The sequence below is a fragment of the Macaca fascicularis genome, chromosome 11 (assembly GCF_037993035.2).
Source record: "Macaca fascicularis isolate 582-1 chromosome 11, T2T-MFA8v1.1".
In the NCBI taxonomy this organism is placed as follows: domain Eukaryota; kingdom Metazoa; phylum Chordata; class Mammalia; order Primates; family Cercopithecidae; genus Macaca; species Macaca fascicularis.
In genome coordinates, this window is record NC_088385.1 from 98,174,067 (window position 1) to 98,197,306 (window position 23,240).

The 23,240-nt window shown below is 34.6% G+C and overlaps 1 protein-coding gene across 2 annotated transcripts in view; it reads right to left on the reverse strand.

Annotated features, from left to right (window-relative positions):
• Window positions 1-768: 768 nt before the first annotated feature.
• The window catches only part of DCN (decorin), a 37,051-nt gene continuing 14,579 nt past the window's right edge, over window positions 769-23,240 (reverse strand). For both annotated transcript variants that reach the window (XM_005571846.5, XM_005571847.5), the window contains exons 3-8: window positions 19,680-19,792; window positions 13,746-13,959; window positions 12,515-12,628; window positions 8,305-8,398; window positions 6,879-7,017; window positions 769-1,488 (exon numbers count right to left, since the gene is read on the reverse strand). In XM_005571846.5, coding sequence (XP_005571903.1) covers window positions 1,294-1,488; window positions 6,879-7,017; window positions 8,305-8,398; window positions 12,515-12,628; window positions 13,746-13,959; window positions 19,680-19,792 — 869 coding nt within the window. In that variant the 3' untranslated portion in view covers window positions 769-1,293. The remainder of the gene's footprint in view (window positions 1,489-6,878; window positions 7,018-8,304; window positions 8,399-12,514; window positions 12,629-13,745; window positions 13,960-19,679; window positions 19,793-23,240) is intronic.

Consider the following 23,240-nt stretch of genomic DNA (forward strand, 5'->3'; position numbering starts at 1 on the left):
CTACGGAAACCCACCTCAACTGTTATCTCCTCAAGTTGTTCGTGTTCCACTGCACTCATTCTGCTATTAGCGGAATTGATTACCCCTCATGTGAACCTCTACTGTAACTTGCATATATTTCTGTGATAAAATTTATTCTACCATATATAAATTATTTGCTGCATTTAATAAATTATTTAAATTTATCCTGTAGTATTTCAATTATTTTTCCCATATGAAACTATGATTTATAGGGCCTTTAACCATCAAATATCCAACTTCATAGAAGACAAAAACTATTTCCACATATTTGCTTATTAATTGTTGATAGCACAAATGTACAATTTGATAAATGTCTACTCGAAGTAAATCATCCCTAGGCTTATTAAATTGTCTACATTGGTAGCTGTTTCTAAATTCTACAGAAAACATTTCTAACATTGGTGGTTTAACTAAAGAAAATACTTATGTCTAATACATCTAGTAATTGTAGAAATGTTCAGTCTGATTACATGAAGTCACATCATAGTTTTAATATTTATTTAGCAGAGGAGTAAATTGAAACATCAGTTCTCTAGACCAATCAGGAAATGTATGCTTTGTGCTTTATAAGCTTACATTGAACATAGATGATGTAAGTTACCATACTCAAATGTAAGACAGAGAGAGGTAGAAGAAATAGCTGAGAACTTGAAAAGATATACTGTTATTGTCAACAAAGCAATGTCTTCTCTCTTCATAAAATTGTGTTTAGGGAATATTAACAATTAAGCTTGTATACAATAGTAATTTTGAATGTATTTTTAAATTTATTTTTTCAAAATAATGACATTACCAAAAATTTTACATAGCCTGTATTGAATTCACACATTCAAATGAGGCTTACCAGTAATAATGGGGATTAATACAGAGCTAGTGTTTGGCATTTGACTTTATCTCAAAGGAGCTAACTGCTCAATGAATTACAGAAGACTCATACTCTTTATTTTTTTCTGGAAATTCAAAAAGAAAAGCTTTACTAAATATTGACATATATATTTACTCCAAATTTTACATTTAGTGAAATAAGAATATCTCTAATAGCTCAGTTAACATCAACAGAAAGCTTCAAAAGATGATCTGAAAATGGCAGGCAAAATTTCTTTTTATTGTAGGCAATTACTTAAACTGGAAATTTGGCTTTATGCATAATAAGTCATGTGGGTAAAACATCCACATTGCAGTTAGGTTTCCAGTATCTAGCTTTTATTTATTTTTTAGCAATGACATTAACAAGATTTTGCCAGGTTATAAAAATGAGGGCTTTCTTGAGAATTACTTATAGTTTCCGAGTTGAATGGCAGAGCGCACGTAGACACATCTGAAGGTGGATGGCTGTATCTCCCAGTACTGGACCGGGTTGCTGAAAAGACTCACACCTGAATAAGAAGCCTTTTTGGTATTGTGTCCAGGTGGGCAGAAGTCACTTGATCCAACTACAGAGATATTGTTGTTGTGAAGGTAGACAACCTACAACATGAAACAACAGAAGATAGTTATCATTCTCTAAATATGTTGAGGCCCTTCAGGTAAATATTTTATTTTTTTATTATTTTTTAATCCTTCACTTTTTTTTTGAGATGGAGTTTTACTTTGTCACCCACGCTGGAGTGCAGTGGCGTGACCTCAGTGCCTTGCAGCCTCTGCCTCCCAGGTTGAAGCTATTCTCCTGCCTCAGCCTCCTGAGTGGCTGGGACTACAGGCACACACCACCATGACTGGCTAATTTTTGTTTTTAGTAGAGATGGGTTTTTACCATGTTGGCCAGGCTGGTCTCGAACTTCTGACTTCAAGTGATCCAGTCACCTCAGCCTCCCAAAGTGCTTGGATTACAGGCATGAGCCACTGCAACCGGCCCCACTTTGAATAACTGACTACTTCTCAGATTAAACTTTTGATTTCTCCCTTCCTTTTGAAAATTGGTTTTTCCCTTCTTTGGTCTTGTCTTCCTCATCTCAGTAAATTGCATGCCAATCATTTCAGATGCTCAGGCTGTATACATTGTCATTATCCTTGAGCTCCAGTTCCCTTATGCTCTTTACATAATCAACAACAAATCTTGCTAGCTCAGCCTTCAAAATGTACACTTAATCTAGTTCTTCTCTCCATGTCTACTCCTACAGCCTTGTCCAAGTCACCATTGTTTCTTTCCAAATGATTGAAGTTGCCCTGATTATTCTTCCTGCTTCCCCTTTTGCCTTCCGAAATTTTATCCTTTTTTTTTAAGCTCTAAGAGCAATTGCTTTAAAAAGTAAACCAAATTATATGTTCTTTGCCTCAGAACTCCAGTGGTTTCCCATCTCATGCAGAATAATAAAATCTAAAGTTCTCAAAGGGGTCTACAAATCCTACATGGTCTGACATCCTTCTACTCTGACCTCCTCTTCTCTTACTGTACAAGTCAATCATCTGGTCTACTTGCTGCTCTTCTAATGCACAAAGCATGATCTCTTCTTAAGTTGTCAACACCATTAACTCAACCTGGCATAATTTCTAAGGTGTCTGCAAGGCTTCCTGCCTCATGTAATTCACTTTTTCTTACCAGACAGACCTTCCCTGACCACCCCATTCTGTCATTCTCTGCGGCAGAATTACATTTCTGCATTTTTCTTCATAGCATTATCAATATATAGCATATTATGCTGATTTACTATTGTTTGTTTCTCTCCTCTAGAGTAAAAGCTCCATGAGACAGGAATGGTTCTGCTCATTTATGGCTGTATCTCCAGTACTAGAACAGAGCAGGTGTTCAATAAATATGTGTTGAAGGAATAAATGTTATTTCATATATCAGGTCTACATGACTATATTGGGTCTACATGAAATATTATGTTTTCAGGGCAAAAAAATATATAAACCTTTTAACAAAATTATATAGAACAAGAAAGTGCTGTGTAGTGAAAAAGAAAAAGAGAGCGTAAAGTACAGGAATTGAAATAAAGAATCAGGAATTCCAAGAAATTCTGAAATATTTAAATATCACAGCATTTAGAATAAATAGACCTAGGAAGTTTTAACAAACATGTATTCTACATAATACATTTTACTTGATGAATACAGTGCAATAAAATCAATCAGAGATTTTTTTCTGAATTATGTTTTACAATCATGTTTAAGATAATGGTAATTTGTCCATAGATTTTCTTAGGTTCACTAAATACCAGACTTATACAAAGAATGTTAGAAATGAGTTTACACTTCACTTTGTGGATATAAGTTCTGTAGGTCAAGAAGCAACTTCTCTGAAATCATACAAGCGAGGTTAAAATATAACACTAAGACAACAAGGTCTTAAGTGAGCTATGAAACCTATGAAGTACTCCCTTAAAAAAATAACTTGAAAGTCTAGGCGTGGTGGCTTATGTCTGTAATCTCAGCACTTTGGGAGGTTGAGGCGGGTGGATCACAAGGTCAGGAGTTCAAGACCAGCCTGACCAACATGGTGAAACCCCGTTTCTACTAAAAATACAAAAATTAGCCAGGCATGGCGGCGCATGCCTATAATCTCAGCTACTCGGGAGGCTGATGCAGGAGAATTGCTTGAACCTGAGAGGCGGAGGTTGCAGTGAGCTGAGATCGTGCCACTGCATGCAGTCCAGCCTAGGTGACAGAGCGAGACTCTGTCTCAAACAAACAAACAAACAAAAAATCTGAAATATTTGCTCTACCCACTAGGACATTCACATTCATGTACTGGTGAAAATGGCTTTGTTTCTGTAAGGGCTTAAAAGTAGATGTCATATAAAAACAGGAAAACAAGGAATATTAAAGTGAAAGCAACACTTATATGCATGGTTTGTGATTCTCATCTTTTGGAAGTTTCTTGTTGTCATTTACCATCCTCTATATTCCAGTAGTGATTAACAACTAAAGGAAGGGGTGTTTGGTGAGCATTTATGGTTAATCTTGAAAGTGAGAGAAGAAAATATCAAGACATAAGTATTAGTCTGTGTAGGGCAAAATAGAAGTAGATTCCAAACTCATTCTATGGGGTCAATATTTTCTAAGACCAAAGCCACACAAAATTCATCATAAGAAAAAAAATGTAATCAAATCTCTCATGAATATGGACAAAAAATCTCTAACAAAATGTTAGGAAGCTACATTTCACAACATATAAAATGATTTTATACTATGCGACCAAAAATGATTTATCTCAGGGTTGTAAAATTGGTTTAACATATGAAAATCAAAGTAATATCAATGTAATACACTATATCAAAAATATAAAGGCCAAAACTCGCATGATTATCTCAATAGACGCAGGAAAAACATGTAAGAAAAAAAAAAAAACATTCATAATAAATGTTTTCAGTAAACTAGAAATAGAAGGGAACTTCCTCAACTTGATAAAGAGCATCTACAGAAGACCTGTGGCTAACATCGTAACTAATGGTAAAACGAATGCCCCCTCCTCCTAAACTAACAAGTAGGGCAAAGATGTTTAATTTCATCACCTTTATGCAACATTGCGCTGGAGATTCCAGCCAATGCAATGGGTGGGTTGTAGGGGAGGGGGGACCTAAAAGAATCCAAATAAAATAACTAAAGCTGTCTATTTGCAAATAATATATCCTAAATATAGAATATCCAAAGGAACTCACAAAAATTACTGCAACTAAAAACAAATTTGGGATAGTACCAGGATAGCTCAATATATAAACATCAATTGTATTTTTATACATTAGCAGCAAACAAATAAAAAAGATTAACAACGCAAAACAGGCTGGGCGCGGTGGCTCACGCCTGTAATCCCAGCACTTTGGGAGGCCGAGACGGGCAGATCACGAGGTCAGGAAATCGAGACCATCCTGGCTAACACGGTGAAACCCCATTTCTACTAAAATACAAAAAAAAATTAGCCGGGCGTGGTGGCAGGCGCCTGTAGTCCCAGCTACTCGGGAGGCTGAGGCAGGAGAATGGCGTAAACCCGGGAGGCGAAGCTTGCAGTGAGCGGAGATCGCGCCACTGCACTCCAGCCTGGGCGACAGAGCGAGACTCCATCTCAAAACAAAAAACAAACAAACAAACAAAAAGCAATTCAAAACAGCATCAAAAAGAATGAAAAAAATGAATGTAGTAAAAGAATTGCAAGACATGTATGCTAAAGATGACAAAAACTGTTGAGAAAAAGAAAAGAAGATGTAAATAACCCTTGTTTGTGACTTGGAAGACTCAATTATTATTAAGATAGTAATTCTTTCCAATGATCTGTAGATTCAAAACAATACCTTTCAAAGCTTTACAAGAATATTTTTCCAGAAATGAAAAAGTTGATCATAAAATTGATACGGAATGCAAAGGAACCAAAATAGCCAAAATAACTGAAAAAAAAGAAAAAAGTTGGAGAACCTACATTTTCTAATTTCAAAACTTAACCAAAAGCTACAGTAATTGAAAGGTATAATACTGTCATATGACTAGACATATAGATAAATGTAATAGAACTGAAAGTCCAGAAATAAACCCTTACATTTATGATCAAGTGATTTTCAACAGATAAGACAATTCATTGGAGAAAGAATATTATTTCCAGCAAATGACATTGGGACAATTGCTATCCACATACAGACAATGAATTAGACTCATATCATATACTAGGATTATCTCAAAATTAGATTATAAAACCAAAGTTTTATAAAATTATAAAATTTATAGATGTTAAAGAATTCTCAGAATCTACACAAAACTGTGGTCTATGAAACAAACAAAAATGATAAAATAGATTAATGATTCCCTGTGGCTGGAGATGACATATTATCTCACACCAGTCAGTATGGTGATTATTAAAAAGTCAGGAAACAGTAGATGCTGATGAGGCTGTGGAGAAATAGGAATGCTTTTACATTGTTAGTGAGAGTGTAAATTAGTTCAACCATTGTGAAAGACAGTGTAGCAATACCTCAAGGATCTAGAACAAGAAATACCATTTGACCCAGCAATCCCGTTACTGGGTATATACCCAAAGGAATATAAATCATTCTATTATAAAGACACATGCACACATATATTTATTGCAGCACTATTTACAATAGCAAAAACATGGAACCAATGCAAATGTCCATCAATGATAGACTGGATAAAGAAAATGTGATACATATACACCATGGAATACTATGCAGTCATAAAAAGGAATGAGATCATGTCCTTTGCAGGGACATGAATGAAACTAAAAGCCATTATCCTCAGCAAACTAACACAGGAACAGAAAACTAAATATTGCATGTTCTCACTCATCAGTGGAAGTTGAACATTGAGAACACACGGACACAGAGGGTAACAAAACACACAATAGGGTGTAGGGGGTGATGGGGGGAACTTAGAGGACAGGTCAATAGGGGCAGCAAACCACCATGGCACATGTATACCTGTGTAACAAACTTGCACATTCTGTAAATGTATCTCTTTTTTTTAGAGGAAATAAAGAAAAATGATGAGGCCATGCTAAAAAGAGGCAGGAACTAGACCATAGAAGCTCTTCCCAGTCAATTCTTGAATAATTTGAAAACTAAAATTAATAATGATGGTGAAAAAAAAAATTTTGATTTTACTTGTGGCTTCAAACTCCCCCTACTCACTATGGCACCACCACCACCACCACCCCTACTGAAAAAAATCAGCATTACAAAAGACTCTAAGTTTCATCTCCATATTTTTAAATCAAAAACTTTATTGAAATCTAGCTAATGTAGGTTGTGCTTCTTGATTTAATTTTTTATGGTATTTTGTCATAGAAATTCTAACTAAGACACTCTGAAAAAGAAATTCTAAGAAGAGCTTCCTGCCTCCTAGCATCCTATAAGTGGGGTAGGAGTCTTGCTCTCTGGATATTCCTCACATAAGCAGTGGCTTTGCATTACCTGGATGTACTTATGCTCTGCCAGCCCACCAGGTACTCTGGTAAGCTTGTTGTTGTCCAAGTGAAGCTCCCTCAGATGAGGCGTGTTGGCCAGAGAGCCATTGTCGACAACAGAGATGCTGTTGAAACTCAATCCCAACCTGCAACAGAAAGCAGAAATGAAAGCAAACACCACACATGGATGCCTTTCTTACATGCATTGTGTAATTAATCAAGTCTATAGGAAAGGACATTTTTTGTTTCTGTACTTAACTGTTCCCAGTTCTTGGAGTGCTTTCTCCAACCTCTCTGAGCCCGGACAAAGCCCATGTGTTGTTAAAGTCTTGGCTCGAAGTCACTCTCTTTGAGATTCATCTGACAGAACGTGATTGGACATAGTCTCCTATTCCTTATAATATCCTAAGTTATTAATATTATTAGAACATAATATTCCTAATAATTTATTTTTTAAAACCGTTCACTTATTCAAATATTTCTTTGTAAATATTTAATAAACAAATGTTCTTGCAAACTTATTATGTGCATGATATTATGTTAGGCACTGTGAGGGACAGAGGTCTCATGGATCAAAAACCACTTTTCCCATCAAAGAATAATTTACCTAGTAAAGGAGTTGATTATACACACACACACACGCATATATATAAATATATATATTCAAAGATATATTTTATATTTATTTATCCACCATGAAATGTATATATAAAAACAGGAGTGAGTAAATCTGGCATGATACTGTGCTTCTCTGTAGGGACAGTCAGCAATATATACACATAAAAAATAACATAGTGTTCCTTGAAGACAAATGAAAACGTTTGCCAGATTGAAGTTATGTTTGAAACCAGGACAAGTACTAGTATCATTTATTTTTTTAAAAAATCATTAAGAAGGGCCAGCAAAAACAACAACAACAAAAGCTTTTCTTTTGTTGATCTACATTAAATGTCCAGAGATATTTTATTTTAAACTTTTCAGAGAAGAGAGGGTTAGAGAATCTCATAACTATTAAAATAGTAATTTGTGTGATGCTCAATATTTCTCTGTCTTGGTAGATTTCATTTTAATGTATTTTCAAATTCTGGAAACTGTGTTATAATTTACTTAACCTTCTGTTTGATGCAACTAAGTTAGAACATATTAAATGCAGCACACTGATTTAATCACACACTTTGTGTATAAAACATAACTAATCTATAAACAGTGTAGTATTAATAAAATGTGAAGCTGATTTTGGTGGTTTTAGTAAGTGTACATGGGCTTCTTCTCAAGAAATCATTAGATATGCTGAAGTTTGAGATTATTAGAAAAAACAGCAGCAGCGAAAATATAGTACAGTCAAAAATCAGTCATCATATTTGTAATTCTTATCATATAAGCACTAATATACCTAGCCATTGTTCTGATAGAATGTAATGAAAGATTATTACTTAGCCAAATTATTCAGTCCTTTCAGGCTAGCTGCATCAACTCTGCTGATTTTGTTGCCATCAAGATGTAATTCAGTAAGGGAAGGAGGAAGACCTGGAATGTGAAGTTGAAGATGTTAAATTAGCAGATAAACATTGTAAGTATGGAATGTGGACAGACTTAAAGAAGACATATGCCATCAATTTTCTAAAAGATACACGGTTTCAAAGAATCAGTTTTACTTATCTTTTCTTTCATCCCTTTTATAATAATGTGTGCTTTTGGAAGGAGTGGAAACCCTTACTATTTTTCTCTAGGTTGACTTTAACAAAAATCTGGATTATTTTTATCACGTAGTCGATTTTTGTTCTTGGAATAGAAGAACTGAAGTCAATGCTGAGTCTCATTATTCTCTTCTACCTTTGTTAATGGGCTAAAATTGACATTGATAAAAGATAGTAACTGTAGAGTGGTAAGGTCACTATTCGAACCGTAATGAAGAGATTACGTATAAATCAAACCCATATACAAACTGAATTGTCTATTTCATTAATGAGCATCATTAAAAATTAACACTGATATGCTGTGCTGCTCTTAGCCTTAATTAACTTTTCCATAAAAACATCAAATACCTCTGCAAAATGTCTGTGTAGAAACAGCTAACATTTACTCATGCCTATTAAATCCAGAATGTTTATGCAGGAGGAATGGAGAGGTCTATAATCAAGTGATCTACCATATGTGGAACACTTGGGGGAATAATTTCAGATCCAAAGTACCCACTAAACCTCTAGATAGTACTTGCATGGCTGTAATTTCCAAAGATTGAGTATTATAAATATAAAAGTTTAAATATTTTATTTTCATTTCCTCCTAGCATCTGAGGATGTATTATATTTTATACAGCTTTTAAAATAGCATATTGTTCCACTTAATAGCAATAGATACAGAGAAAATAGCAAATTGGTTACGTGTAGAAAGAGCATCTGATTGGCAGAAAGTCTTGGCTATTTGTCTATAAAGACACAGAATTGAAAAACCGTAGGTTTCATTTTCTCTAAAATTTTTATCACATCACACTGAATTCTGTTAACACTGTCCATTTAATAGAATAGTTTAGTCCATATTTGACTTGAAAATGTTTCTTAGTTTCCTATGGTAGCATATTTTGTGTGGTAGCTGATAGGAAAAGGAACATCTATTTATTGTATGTCTGTTACTCACCGAACATTGACCTTGGCACTTTCCCTACCTCAAATCCTTTAAGCCTCTCAAAATATAAACTATTGGTCACTCATCCCCTTTCACAGATAAAGAAATAAGACTCAAAGTTACAAATTTTGTAGATTATCTTTCTATTAGGTAGGGAATGTAATATGCTTATAGATGGCAAAAAAGAAGTTAAAATAGCATGTTCTTAACTGGAGGAAATGAAATAACAAGTACATTTTTCTTATAAATAAATATTAGGAAATCACAATCACTCTGGGAATGAGGGATTTCAACCACTTGATTCTCCTGAGAATAAACAAATATGCTTTTAAATACCCCCATAGTAGAGCAAGTGTGTATATAACAGAGCAAGTTTAATACACGCCCTTTCTTCTCTATCACCATGAAGATATGTGTATTTTTTAATGCATTGCCTCTAGGACACCAATTGCTATAACATCCATCACCCTTACTTAGTTTCAAAGTGGCTCCCTTTTTGGGATGTCAGTTTCTCAAATGTAAAGTTATAGTTAGGAAGAAGTTTGACCATGGGAGAAAACTTTGCCAAGGTTTGAGATAGACAAATTTATAAAGTGCATCATTAGCTTCTGCCACTGTAGCATTGAGTTAAAGAACCCATACTCTAGTTCTTTTATTTATTTATTCATTTATTTTAAATTTTCTTTTTTCTTTTCCTTTTTTAAGATAAAATATATTGAGGTTTATATAGGGCCAAGTACTTGCGTGTACATTACAAGCCTTATGTCTACATAGTAATCCTCACAATAATCCTAGTAGATAGGTGTTATTAATAGCTCCATGTAACAGATAACAAACCTGAGGTTATAGAAATGCAGAATAATTATCCTAAAGTCACAGTACAACTAAATGACTGAGTTAGGTCTCTCACCCAGGTTGGTCTAAGAGTATGATTTTTATAGTCTCTACACTACTTTCTACTGCCTTTCCATTTCCATGAGTGATGGGAGAAAATATCACCAGGAGGTTGCTGATATTCAGGCATAAGTATCCCAGCCTAAGCAAGGTGGAATCATGTATTAGGTAGGCGTTAACGATGAATAGAATGGAGGACTTAATATGCCAACACAGCGAAATAGTTAAACACACGAGTTCTGACATCAGCACCACACAATTCCATCTCTGCCACTTCCTAACTCTAAGAACTTAATTATAATTGTCTTTACCTGTTTAAGCCTCATTTTCCACTTTTATGAAACGGGAATGATAACACTACTATATAGGGATGTTGTAAGAATCATATAAAAGACTCCATGACAAGCATTTGGCATGATACACGGAACTAAATACATGCTTAATAAATTGTAGTTACTTAACTTTTCTATTAAGTGGTGGTAAATAAAAGCAAGCTATAAATGATGAGGAAAGAATACCTGGGATAGACAGAAGACACAGCAAAGTAAAGGAAAAGAGATCATGAAATGATAAAAGGTATGAGTGAAGGATATTTTGGAGCATGCATTAAGAGGGACAGCAAAGTCTGAGACTGTGCTAAATGTAAGTCATCTGGCTGCATGAAATAAATTTCAGCAAGAATTTTAGCAAGATCTATCTATCTAATCTCTCTCTCTCTCTCTAAATCCCCAATTTATATCTATCTGAGATATAAATATTTCATTCCTGCACTGGGGATAGCAAAAGATCACTTGTTACATGCAACAAATTGGAGATTCAACATGAAAGTGCTTTATAAATTATAAATCAGTCTTTATCATCTACGTATCTACCTATCCCAGTAGTTGCTACTAAGGAAGTCAAAAGCATGCTGTGTATTCAAAAGACTAGGGATAGGGCAAGGGGTGGTAAGAAAGCATCCTATGGAATATGTACTTTCAGGAGTCAAAATTTCTATAAAAGAACAATAAAGCACAACTGATGTTTTCTGTGGCCAAATGCCTACATTTTTGTAGGCACTCAAGAACAAGGCATCTAAGTTGAGAAAGGGACAGACTGAGGGTAAAACTAGAGAATATAGAGGGCTTTTGTGAGACTGAAAAACCAAGAGTAGGGATGATGTGCAAGTTAGAGGAATTTTTTTATTGGTGGTTTGATGCCTTTTCTAATTCACAAAGACTGGTTTTTGTGCCTCTCCTGGGAATCCCTTGGAACAATGAAATTACCCTTGTGGCTATGTGGTCATTGCTGTGTATTTGTCTGGCTTGGTTTTAGATAGTAAGCTCCTAAAGGCATGTAGCATATCCTATTCCCTTCCCTGTCTTAAGTGTGTGGTACATCGCCTACACATACTGATTGTTCAGAACATTTTTAATTCATAATAGAGAGTTATATTAATTCCCTACTTATCTATATCCCAAATATTTCTCTAATTATTTATTTAACTTTAAAACAACTTGATGAAGTGGACAGCAGTATTATTTCCACTTGACAGATAAAGAGATAGAGGACAAATGAATAACTTTTTCAAAGTCTTTGAACAATTTGATGATGATTTGGGCTCCAGCAAACTGACTCCAAAATCTACACTCTTCACAAGACACAACTACCACTATCATTCAGATATTAATAACTGGAAAAAAAATTCCCTAAGGTATTGCAGACCCAAGGTGAAAATTGGATTAATTTCAGAGGTACTCCCATATATCTTTTTTTTTTTTAAAAAACACCAAGGCATGTTAATTTTTTAAATAAATATACTTTTTCTTTGTGATTTCACAATATCGTAAAATCACTGTGCATTAAGCTGTGTCTTAGAGTAGACATTAACAGGAGTCTACCCATCTCTACAGTGAGCCTGGATGGCCCAGTAGCCCCAGACTGAATCACTGGATGTAACACTAGCAGTAATAGAGAATTTGCTGGAAATGTAAACACTGGATGAAACACTAACAGTAATAGAGAATTTGTTGGAAATAAGGTTGGTCCCTTAAGTGACAATTCAAGTTTCCACAAGATTTTTTTTTTTTAATTAAAGTCTTTGAATTTAAATTTTTCAAAATGTTTTGGAGAATCTTCTATCACCTTGAGGAATGCTGGTGATATTGGTATCAGCAATGCGGATGTAGGAGAGCTTCTTCATTCCCTGGAAAGCCCCATTTTCAATTCCTGAGCTCTTCAGCGGATTGGTGCCCAGTTCTACAAATGTAATAAGAGGAAGGTTTTTAGAGGAAATTCTAGGATATCACTAGTCACTGTAGGTCACTGTAGTATCTGTTTCAGCAAGCAATCTATAAAGAAATAGGGATTAATATCAACTTGACTAAAAAACAAAAGTGAAATTAAAGGGCATGCTCCTCAGGAGAATAGCAAAATGGGATAAAAATTTCCCTTATTAAAACAAACAAAAGCCAAACCAACAATGGCTTATGAAAAAGACTATCAGTGAAAGCAATAACAATAAAATTATTTAAGATGAATACACAGGTTTGCCCAGAAATCAACTAAAGCAAGTTTACAATTCCCATCTTATGTTATTACTTTCCTAAGGTATTTTAAAATTTTGTTAAAGAATTTCAATCTAGCATTTTATAAGTCAATAATAAAATTACAATTTTTACTATATGTTTAGTGAAACATTATAACTTTTGTTTTGTTTTGTTTCGTTTTGATTTGAGACATAGTTTTGCTCTGTCGCCCAGGCTGGAGTACAGTGGCGCGATCTCAGCTCACTGCAAGCTCCGCCTACCGGGTTCACGCAATTCTCCTGCCTCTGCCTCCCTAGTAGCTGGAACTACAGGCCCCCGCAACCACTAATTTTTTGTATTTGTAGTAGAGACGGGTTTTCACCGTGTTAGCCAGGATGGTCTCGATCTCCTGACCTCGTGATCCGCCTGCTCCAGCTTTCCAAAGTGCTGGGACTACAGGCGTGAGCCACCACACCCAGCCATAACATATTTTTAAAGCAAATGATTTATGAGTGTTTAGAATACAACAGGTCCCCAAAATGAAAAGGTATCTAAAAATATCTCTAGTTAAGCACCATTTAAACTCATTTTTGCATATTGTGCGTGTGGTAGGGTAACTTCAGCCCTAGAGTTTTCTCCGTATTCTCAGATACTCAAGGACAGATATAAAAGCATCACTGTAAGGTCCAGATTCAAAATCCCAATTTCTCTTGTCCCTGCTCTTAAAAATCACATAGGCTCCAGGCGTGTAGGTCATAGCTGATTTACCTTACTGCACCTAAAACCCAGTTGAAATCTCTTAAAGTAAAACGTGAGTTTTGGTCTTAAAGTTATAAAAATGTCTGTACCTATGACAATCATCTGGTTCAGTCCATTGAAAGTAGTTTTTCGCACTTTGGTGATCTCATTCTCATGGGCACGCAGCTCCTGAAGAGTTTTGGGCATTTTTTCTGGCAATTCCTTCAGCTGATTCTTGGACAGATAAAGTCGTTCCAACTTCACCAAAGGTGTAAATGCTCCAGGGCTAATTTTGCTAATTTTATTGTTGACAAGAATCAATGCCTGTAGGTAGTGAAGAAAAACATCTTAGATCCAAAACCTTCCACATACATGTAAAATGAGTGCATGTTTGTTCATTCCATTCATTAGGGATAGCAGAGAAATCTAAAAAATTGCAAGAAATCGGAGAAAAAATTAAGTAAGTATTAGTTCTTTACTTAAGAAGTGTATAGGCCAGATGTGGTGGCTCACGCCTGTAATCCCAGCACTTTGGGAGGCCAAGGTGGACGGATCACTTGAGGCCAGGAGTTTGAGACAAGCCTGGCCAGCATGGCAAAACCCCATCTGTACCAAAAATACAAAAATTAGCTGGGCGTGGTGGTGTGTGCCTGTAGTCTCAGCTACTTGGGAGGCTGAGACAGGAGGATCGCTTGAGCCCGGGAGGCAGAGGTTGCAATGAGCCGAGATTGCACCACTGCCCTCCAGCCTTGGTGACGGGGAGAGACTATCTCAAAAAAAAAAAAAAAAAAGTATAATATCAGGACCTGAAAATCAGGAATGAAGAGGAGGGAAATGTAATAAGATGTATAATATGTCCATAAACATACATGCACCCTACACACACAGACATGTACGTATGTATATGTACATGTATATATGTATGTAATTTTTAAATAATAAATACTCCTAACAATTGAAATGACCCAAGATACCTGAAAATAATCAATGCCACAGACATCCATCCTGCAGTCAGGTTTTAAATCTAAAAGTCCATCTTCATTGATTGTGATCACGGATTCCGCAACAAAAGGATGATACCAATTTATGCTATCATCAGCAATGCAAGGAACTAAACTTCTTCTGCAGCCTTGCAATATTTGATATTATCTTTCTTAAGAGTATGACCAAAATAATATCATGCTGTAGTTCATTGCTTTTCTATTTCCTTGTCCTTTAAAAAGGTTAAGCTATTTTTTTTATTTTCCTACCATTTATTGTATTTTTTGGAGAGAGGAGATTGCTTGATCAGAAATACTTCTCGTTTATTAAATTTTAATATATTTTAATAATTGATTTAGAGAATAAAGATACGGTCAATATGACACAGAGAGCCTTAACATATTTTTCTCCTGATTTTTTTTTTTTTTGCCTTTTTTATGTGTAAAGATTTTATATGACAAATAAGTTAATATTTTGGGTAATTATTTATTTTTATTTCTGAGTTCTCCTTATATAAGAAATTACCTCTAATTTATTGTTACTATGCTTATAACAATTGTTAGGCCTATTTTTGGACTATTTTATTCTTTTTCAATTATCTGTATGTCTAAGAAAACCACTTATGATTCAAGCCACTTTGTTAACTAATTATGAGGAACTTAAAATAACTTATTAAGGTCGAAATTTACATTTTCAATTGTAGCATATGTTTTACATATATCAGAATGTGGAGGGGCAGAAGGGGACCTGTAACAGGAAAGCGAGTATTTTTAGTCTCAGAAATGCAAGAATGTTTTCTAAAGGTAATAGCTGATTAATTAATGTATGTATCTCCTCATATAGTCCACATTACTCAATGAATTAAACATTCTTATTAAGTAATATAATCTTTTAACTAATCCTGAAAGATACACTGGTTGATTGATACAAAATCCTAACACGTTGCAATTAATAACCAAAAGTTCAAAAACCTGTGGCAGTTAAGGTCATAAAACAGTTGACATTAATAAACACAAATCAGGGAAAAGCCAGTGCAAGCTGAGTGGAGTGAGGTGACATATATCATTACAAGACATTCAAAATTGTGGATGCCTAATGAAAATCGCAAAGGAGATATTCAATTCTTATCCATGGAGGAAAATTTTGAAAGTGTGATGTAATTAAATGTATTAAACATGATCTGAAAAATCTGTATTATGTTAAATGTTTTTAAAATCTGACTTTTAATATCATTTTTTTTTTCTCCAAAGTCATTTATGTAGGGATTACACTGTACCAAATATTGTTCTAAGGTCTTTTTTGGTGACTGTTATATTTATAGGTGATTATTAGTGCACATACTCAAGCCAGAATTCTGAGTTTAGAATCTCAAGCTCTGAGTCTTACTTGGCCTGTGACTATGAGCAAGTAACTTAACCTTTCTGTGCCCGTTTAAAGGACATATCAAGTGTGACTACCTCATAAGAATAGTTATAAGAATTAAATAAGTTAATGTATATAAGGTACTAAGAACAGTGCCTAGTATATATAGTAACTGCTAAACAAGTGTTTGCTTTTGCTCAGTCTTTGACAATTTCTGTTGATTTTTAACTAAGAAAAGTTCCTTACTCAACTTATTAAGCTTCAATTCAAAGAAAATATAGTAAATGTTGGCGTTACCACACTTAATTTTCCATCATTTTATAGAACAATTATGTAGCTTTTCCTACTATATATAGGTATAAAATTACTCTTATGCAACATGTACCACTCATAATGAAGCACATACAGGGAACATGATTCTGTTAAATTCTTTCTATTTTAATCCTTGCTAAATTTTCATTTCTCTCCTTCCTTAAGTGTGGCTTTGCTAGCTGAAATTATAATGTTTATTTGCAAAATAACAAGGACAGAAAGGATCGTGAATGAAAGAGTAAGAGAAAAATAGCTGTTTAACATCCTCTGAATGGTTGAAGGCTCTAATGAACTCTCTTTATTCATCTGATGTATACTTTGAAGTAGAAAGAAAGAGATTGTCAAGATGATGGCTGCTTAAAAACATAGAAGGAGACTTGGGAAAAGAAAGAACACATTATTACAAATGCCAGATTTAATAAGAATGTCACGGACACTAGATGTCACTTATTTAAGGATATAAAGGGTTTTTTTTAAATATTCAGATTATACTTAAATGTACAGGAAGTTGAGATGAGAGTAAGAATGTTTCATCCTTTAAAAAAGTAGCTAAACGGCAAACTTACGCAAATAAAAGTTTTAAAAATATTTTAGTAATCTAAATTTAGTAATATTCATTTTTTATGGTCTCCTTTTTAAACTTATGTCAACAGTAGCTTAAACAGTCATTGACAAACTTTGCTGGTTTCACCATCAGCTCATTCCCAGTGAAACCTTAAGGTGAAGGCAGGGAATTAGTGAATAAGTTTCTAATCGGCGGAGAGACCCAAAGGTCGCAACCTCCAGTTTGTCCTTTTCCTCCGTTGTTTCAGCTGTTTCTTTCACTCTAGCCAACTTGTATTTTTATTTATCTGCTTATTTTCTTCTGCCTTTGCTTTCTTCTTGTACAGAAAGTCCTTTTCTCTTTGCCTTTCAAACTTCTGCTGATCATCTAACATTCCTTCCTCGCATATTCTCTCAAAACTGTGTCTGGTAATTGGATAAATAATGATGCCTAATTTTTCCTTTTACTTTATGTCTTTAACACTCACTACTTATATCATATTGTGCTTATATTGTTGGACACATCAATAAATTGATCATGGGACTGTTTTATCTATCAATTTTTTTTTTTTTTTTTTCTGAGATGAAGTCTCACTCTGTCGTCCAGGCTGGAGTGCAGTGGCGCGATCTCGACTCACTGCAACCTCCGCCTCCCGGATTCAAGTGATTCTCCTGCCTCGGACTCCCGAGTAGCTTGGAATACAAGAGCGCGCCACCATGCCCAGCTAATTTTTTATTTTTAGTGGAGACGGGGTTTCACCAAGTTGGCCAGAATGGTCTTGATCTCTTGACCTTGTGATCCGCCCACCTTGGCCTCCCAAAGTGCTGGGATTACAGGTGTGAGCCACTGTGCCCAGCCTTTCTGCATTTTTTAAATGATTCCTTGTACAGTCTTAAAATTTTAGAAACAAAAAATTCTCTTCCTTTAAAAAAATCTGGTATATTTTCTTCTAATGGCTAAATGTTAACTGCTTTTCCCATCTTGGTTGTTGGAAAGTTTGTACTAAATGGTATCTTCATTATACTAACTGTAATAATTATGACAAGTTTATTCTATTTTATATTATGTTATTTCCCTTGTATCTATATTTTTTATGCTTATGTATATCAGATGATTTATATTTATACTTTACTAAGTAGTGCCTATTCTCATGATATATCCTCCTCAATTATCTTCTGTAATGACTAAAATAAATAACTAGATATGAAATTACAGTTTGGTATGTCTATGTTCCCAACATTAAGAATGTATTCCTATGACATTCATTATATGAAGCTGTGAACTCTAATCTTCACAGGCAGGTAAAAAATCATTAGGTAAGTCTCTCTATTTTCTGAAAATTCTGATTCTTTAAATTTTATTTTTAATGTTAAATAAAAATCTGCTTCTCTAAAATTTCTGCTCACTAGGACGATTCTGTCATCTGGCAGTTGAAGCAAGTAAATACAATCATTTTTGTTCAACATGGCCCTTCAAATGTGCCATTAGTGACCCTCCACACTCAGTTTAGACATCCACCTCTCCATCCACTGTGCCTGTGAGACCTAATTTCTAGATTCTTTATCTCCATGGTCGTCCTTCTCTAGATGTTCTTTAATGCATTTCTTAAAATGCCAAGAACCAGACTCAGTACTTTAGAGTGGTCTACCAGAATGGAAGTAGACACGGTGAGATTTCTAGAGTATCTATTTTGGACATTGAGGTCTGGTTTAGTTATATTTCATGTGCCCTCATGTTTTGAGGGAAGACCATGTCACACTCATCCTACAGATAGAGAGCTCGGTAAGAAAATGCATTTTATAGTGATTCTGGTGTTCGATGTGAATAAACGATGCATTTACTCTTACAGAAGGTTGTCTTAGCAAGGCTTATCTCTATTTTATTGGGTTGGTCATTTCCCTTGTATAGTATATCCTCTCCCAACTACCACTATATTCATTCTTTGCACTTTTTGGCCCTTCCTCATGTCCTGGGAAGCTGACCTCTGGGGAATGCATTAATCAAATGCCCTTGTCTTTTCATCCGAAGTAGATTCAACCATAGGGGACACAGGCAGGAAATTAAGAAGTGAAACTATAGCTCCCTCCCATGGCTCTGAGACCCTCAAATTCTTCTAGATCTTTGTGGGACTGGGTGCCTCACAGTGCCTTGTTGGGTTCCCACGCCCCTTTGCAAATAGAGGTTTCAATAACATCCCTTCCATGAAACCCCTTTGTGAGTGGCTTCTCTTTTCTAATGAAATCCTGACTGATAGACTGAATATTATGATAGGGTAGAGAGGTAAGAGAAAACTAAAATAAACATACAGATAAGGACACAGCATGCATAATCCTAACTATAAAGCAAGAAACATACATATGAAGACAGAATTATATTTTACTAAATAAAATATGAATAATTATCTTTTTTTCACTTGATTCCAATCTTTGAGATTTTAGAACATCATTCATACCTCTCTTAGAAAATGCATGGAAACAGACAAAAGAAACAAAGAAATAAAATAATACTAGGATCAATCCATTTTGTGTTTTGTTCCACTATTAAAATACAATTTAATTTGAAAGACAATTTTTATTCCCGAAAACGTGAGAGAGAATTAAGATCTAAAGTATTTTTATGAATAAAATACCTAAGATATATGGGGTATATGTATAAAAGGCTGGGTAAATTGTTAGTGGTTAATGAATATGATGCTTTGCTTCCCTACCACTGCTAAAAATGTGAGGTTAATAAACACTAATGTGCTTCTTTGTTGGTGCATAGTACTCTTGGCCTTATCTAGGTGGTGCTTTGAAAAATACCTTGAGTCCTATCTTATTGTGATTTAAAAATAAACAGTTCTTACGTGAAGGTTCTTCAGGTTCTTAAAGTCTCCATCTTTGATTTCAGTTATTTTGTTGTTTTGCAGGTCTAGCAGAGTTGTGTCAGGGGGAAGATCCTTTGGCACTTTGTCCAGACCTGGCATAAGAGTAATAGGAGTGTGTGGTGAGTTGAAGGGACACATGGCTACAGAATCACACAGTATATATTTACCAAAAAATTAATGTTGTGATGATCATATTAACAACAACAATTCTTCTTCTAAGAATTGCATTTATTGTAGGGTAAAATTTTTGCTTTATCTTTTGCAATCAAGTCAAATGACTTTTTGTATTTAATAATAAACTCAACATGATATTTTCCTCACGGAATTACTCCTCTGCATTAGGGGAACATTTGTGTTTCATTAGGGTGTGGCTCAAATCTATATATTTTACCTCTTTCTTGTTGTACTGAAAAGTAGTTATTTTGATAAGTAGTCAGCATAAGTGATTTGTAAATCAATACATTTTTACATAAATAACGTGTCAATAATTACTGTAGCCAAATCATCAGTAATAAAGATCTTTTTGATAAACCTAACCCTGTCACAGATCTACAGTTAAAATTATATAAACGTATAATCAACTTGTGGCAGGATCTTGAAAATTTATCCAACATTTTGGGATAATGGTTCTTTTAGTTTTCATTAGAATGCCAAAATAATGTTAATTTCAGTTAATATTTTATGACCAATAGATATATGGCTACTTAGAATGAAATAAATTTGGTAGTATGACATATCTTACATTAATTTTATGAAGCATTACTTTTGGACTTTAGATTTTGGTCTAACTGACTGAATTATTGTTTTTAGGTTGCAAATGTAAATTCATTGAATAATCAAATGGTCCATGGTATTAAGAAATATTTTAATAGTCATTCAGCTAGTCATATAAGGATGAACCAGAGTTATACAAAAGGCAATTATTTTGAATAAATCATTGAGAATCATAACGGAGAAAAATATTTTAAAAGGCCGTTTGCTTTTCATTTTTCCATTGTTTCATATTGAAGTAGGACATTAAGTAAAAATTTGATGTTCTATTAACTCAAATTAATGTGATCATTTCTGTATTTTAAGACTGCATGACATAAATCTGAAATATTTTTTAACCTTTAGTAGAAGCAATCTCTCCATCATATCTGAAACTGGAAGTACTGAAGGTTATTTTTTCATCAATTCAACAAGCCTTTATTGAATACCTCCTGGGCAGCCTAAATTTATTAGATCCTGGGAATATAGCAAGACCAAAGCAGATATTGCCCATGACTTCATAAAAATATAATTCAGTTTACCATTTTCAAGTAAAATAAAATTACAACAGGGTATAATAACTGCTATGTTGAAAAAATCACTTTTCAATTTTGAGTTTTATGTAAACATACTTGTAAACCACCATGGTAGCCATATTTTGACTGTCTTCATTTCTTCCATGAAAATTACAGAAAACATACCTGAAGCTACCAATTTGTGAGTCTTTTCTAAGTAATTTTTTCTTTACAATATCACTACTTCATTGATAGTTGGGGTTGCGGGTAGAATCGTGTTCTTAATTCAGTAACCACCTATCTTCATAAATTTAAGTATCAAAATGCAGGTAATTCTGAGCTTATGTATATATGTTACATCAATGTATAACTTTTATAGACACAGTTCCCATCAAAATAACAAGAGTTAAGTGTTTTCAGTGATGAACAGTAAAATACGAGAACAGTTACCTTGTAGGAGGTTGTTTAATGACACTGTACAGTTGTAATCACTGCCATTTTCAGAAATATAAATTTGCTAATTTCATGCAATTAGGAATAGTAGACTTCTGCCAAATCTTTGATAATTAGTGTTCTCCAACCCAGAAAAGACAAACTTCTTTTCATTTGGAAGGTAGTTACTACATTTTATCATTCCTTCTTGGGCACCTTCATTGAAGTCCTAATTTCCACTTATGCTTACTTTTATTCACTGGTGAACTTAAATTCTAGTGACTCTCAACATTTTGTCAATGCGAAACTGCAGATAAAATTTCAAATGTGTAGGGAAAGAATGATGTCCCTGGTGGCTGACACTTTTGATTACATTGTCATCCTAAAATTTTGTAACAATAGGAGCTACTTAAGGTAATTTATGTACATCTTATTTCTAGAGATTCAGAAAAAAGGAATACCATCCTCAGGATTCTAATGCTTGTATTTTAGTTCTTGGAGAGCCATTTCAATGATTAAAATCGTAGTTCCACAACCTGCTCTGAATTAGTAAATTTATGTTTATTTGGGGGATTTCACATATTAATATTTTTTAATTAATAATTTAGTTTTAGAGTTTATTTTTTAAAATGAAAATATGTTATTATTTACCTTACAACAACCCGATGAGAGAGGTAAGGCAGTATGGTAATCTCATACTTTCAGACAATTCTTTTAAGAAGTTTCATAACATGAACAAATTTATCTAGTTAGGAATGACAAAATGTGGATTAGATGACAACTCTCCTGGCTTCCAGCATGACTTTTTTTTCTGGCATACCTATCTGTATCCCCTGAAATAATTGTTCTGACATCAGACCCCGTAATATGCTGTACCTGTAAGGGGTAGATAACGCATTGGAGTGTTAACTAGCTTGCTCAAAGACAAGAGGCAGAGTATAATGGAGAATTTATCCTAGTTATTATGAGTTCTCTGAATGTCATAAAGGGAAGGGCCCTTAAATATCAGCTAGTCTATGGTTCCCAAATGCTGATTAGGCAGACTCTGTGACGAAGTTTTTAGCAATCTATATCAAAATTTAAAAAAAATCAATAAGAGCAGTGTGGTTAGTTTAAATTATCTCACACACACACAGACACTCCACACACACCACACACACACACACACACACACACACACACACACACACAATTTCTGAGACCATCTGAGACCAGTTCCTGCCTTCACTTCCATTTCTACTTTTAAATACACGTTCTTTAAAAAATGATTATGATAGCAGATGGCAGGCTCTTCTTTTGTTAGGTTTGGTATTGACCTTAATGAGAAATTAGCATGTTCAACATTCAAAAAAGTTTACTTATCCCAGAAATCAGAGAATTTCAAGCCAGTCTAATCTTCTCATTTCATAGGTAAAGAAACAGAAACCCAAAGAAATTAAATAGCTTATCGAAGGTGCCTCATGGCTAAAGTAGACCAAGAACCAGGATAGTCTGAGTCCTCACTCCAGAAGTATGTGGGGTTTTTTGTTTTTTGTTTGTTTGTTTGTTTGTTTTTGTTGTTGTTATTGTTCTGAGACAGTGTCTTGCTCTGTCGCTCAGACTAGAATGCAGTGGTGTCATCTCAGCTCACTGAAACCTCCACATCCTGGATTCAAAAGATTCTCCCGAATAGCTGGGACTACAGGCGTGTGCCACCAACGCCTGGCTAATTTTTTGTATTTTTAGTAGAGATGGGGTTTCACCGTGTTAGCCAGGATAGTCTTGATCTCCTGACCTCATGATCCGACAGCCTCGGCCTCCCAAAGTGCTGGGATTACAGGTGTGAGCCTCCGTGCCTGGCCGT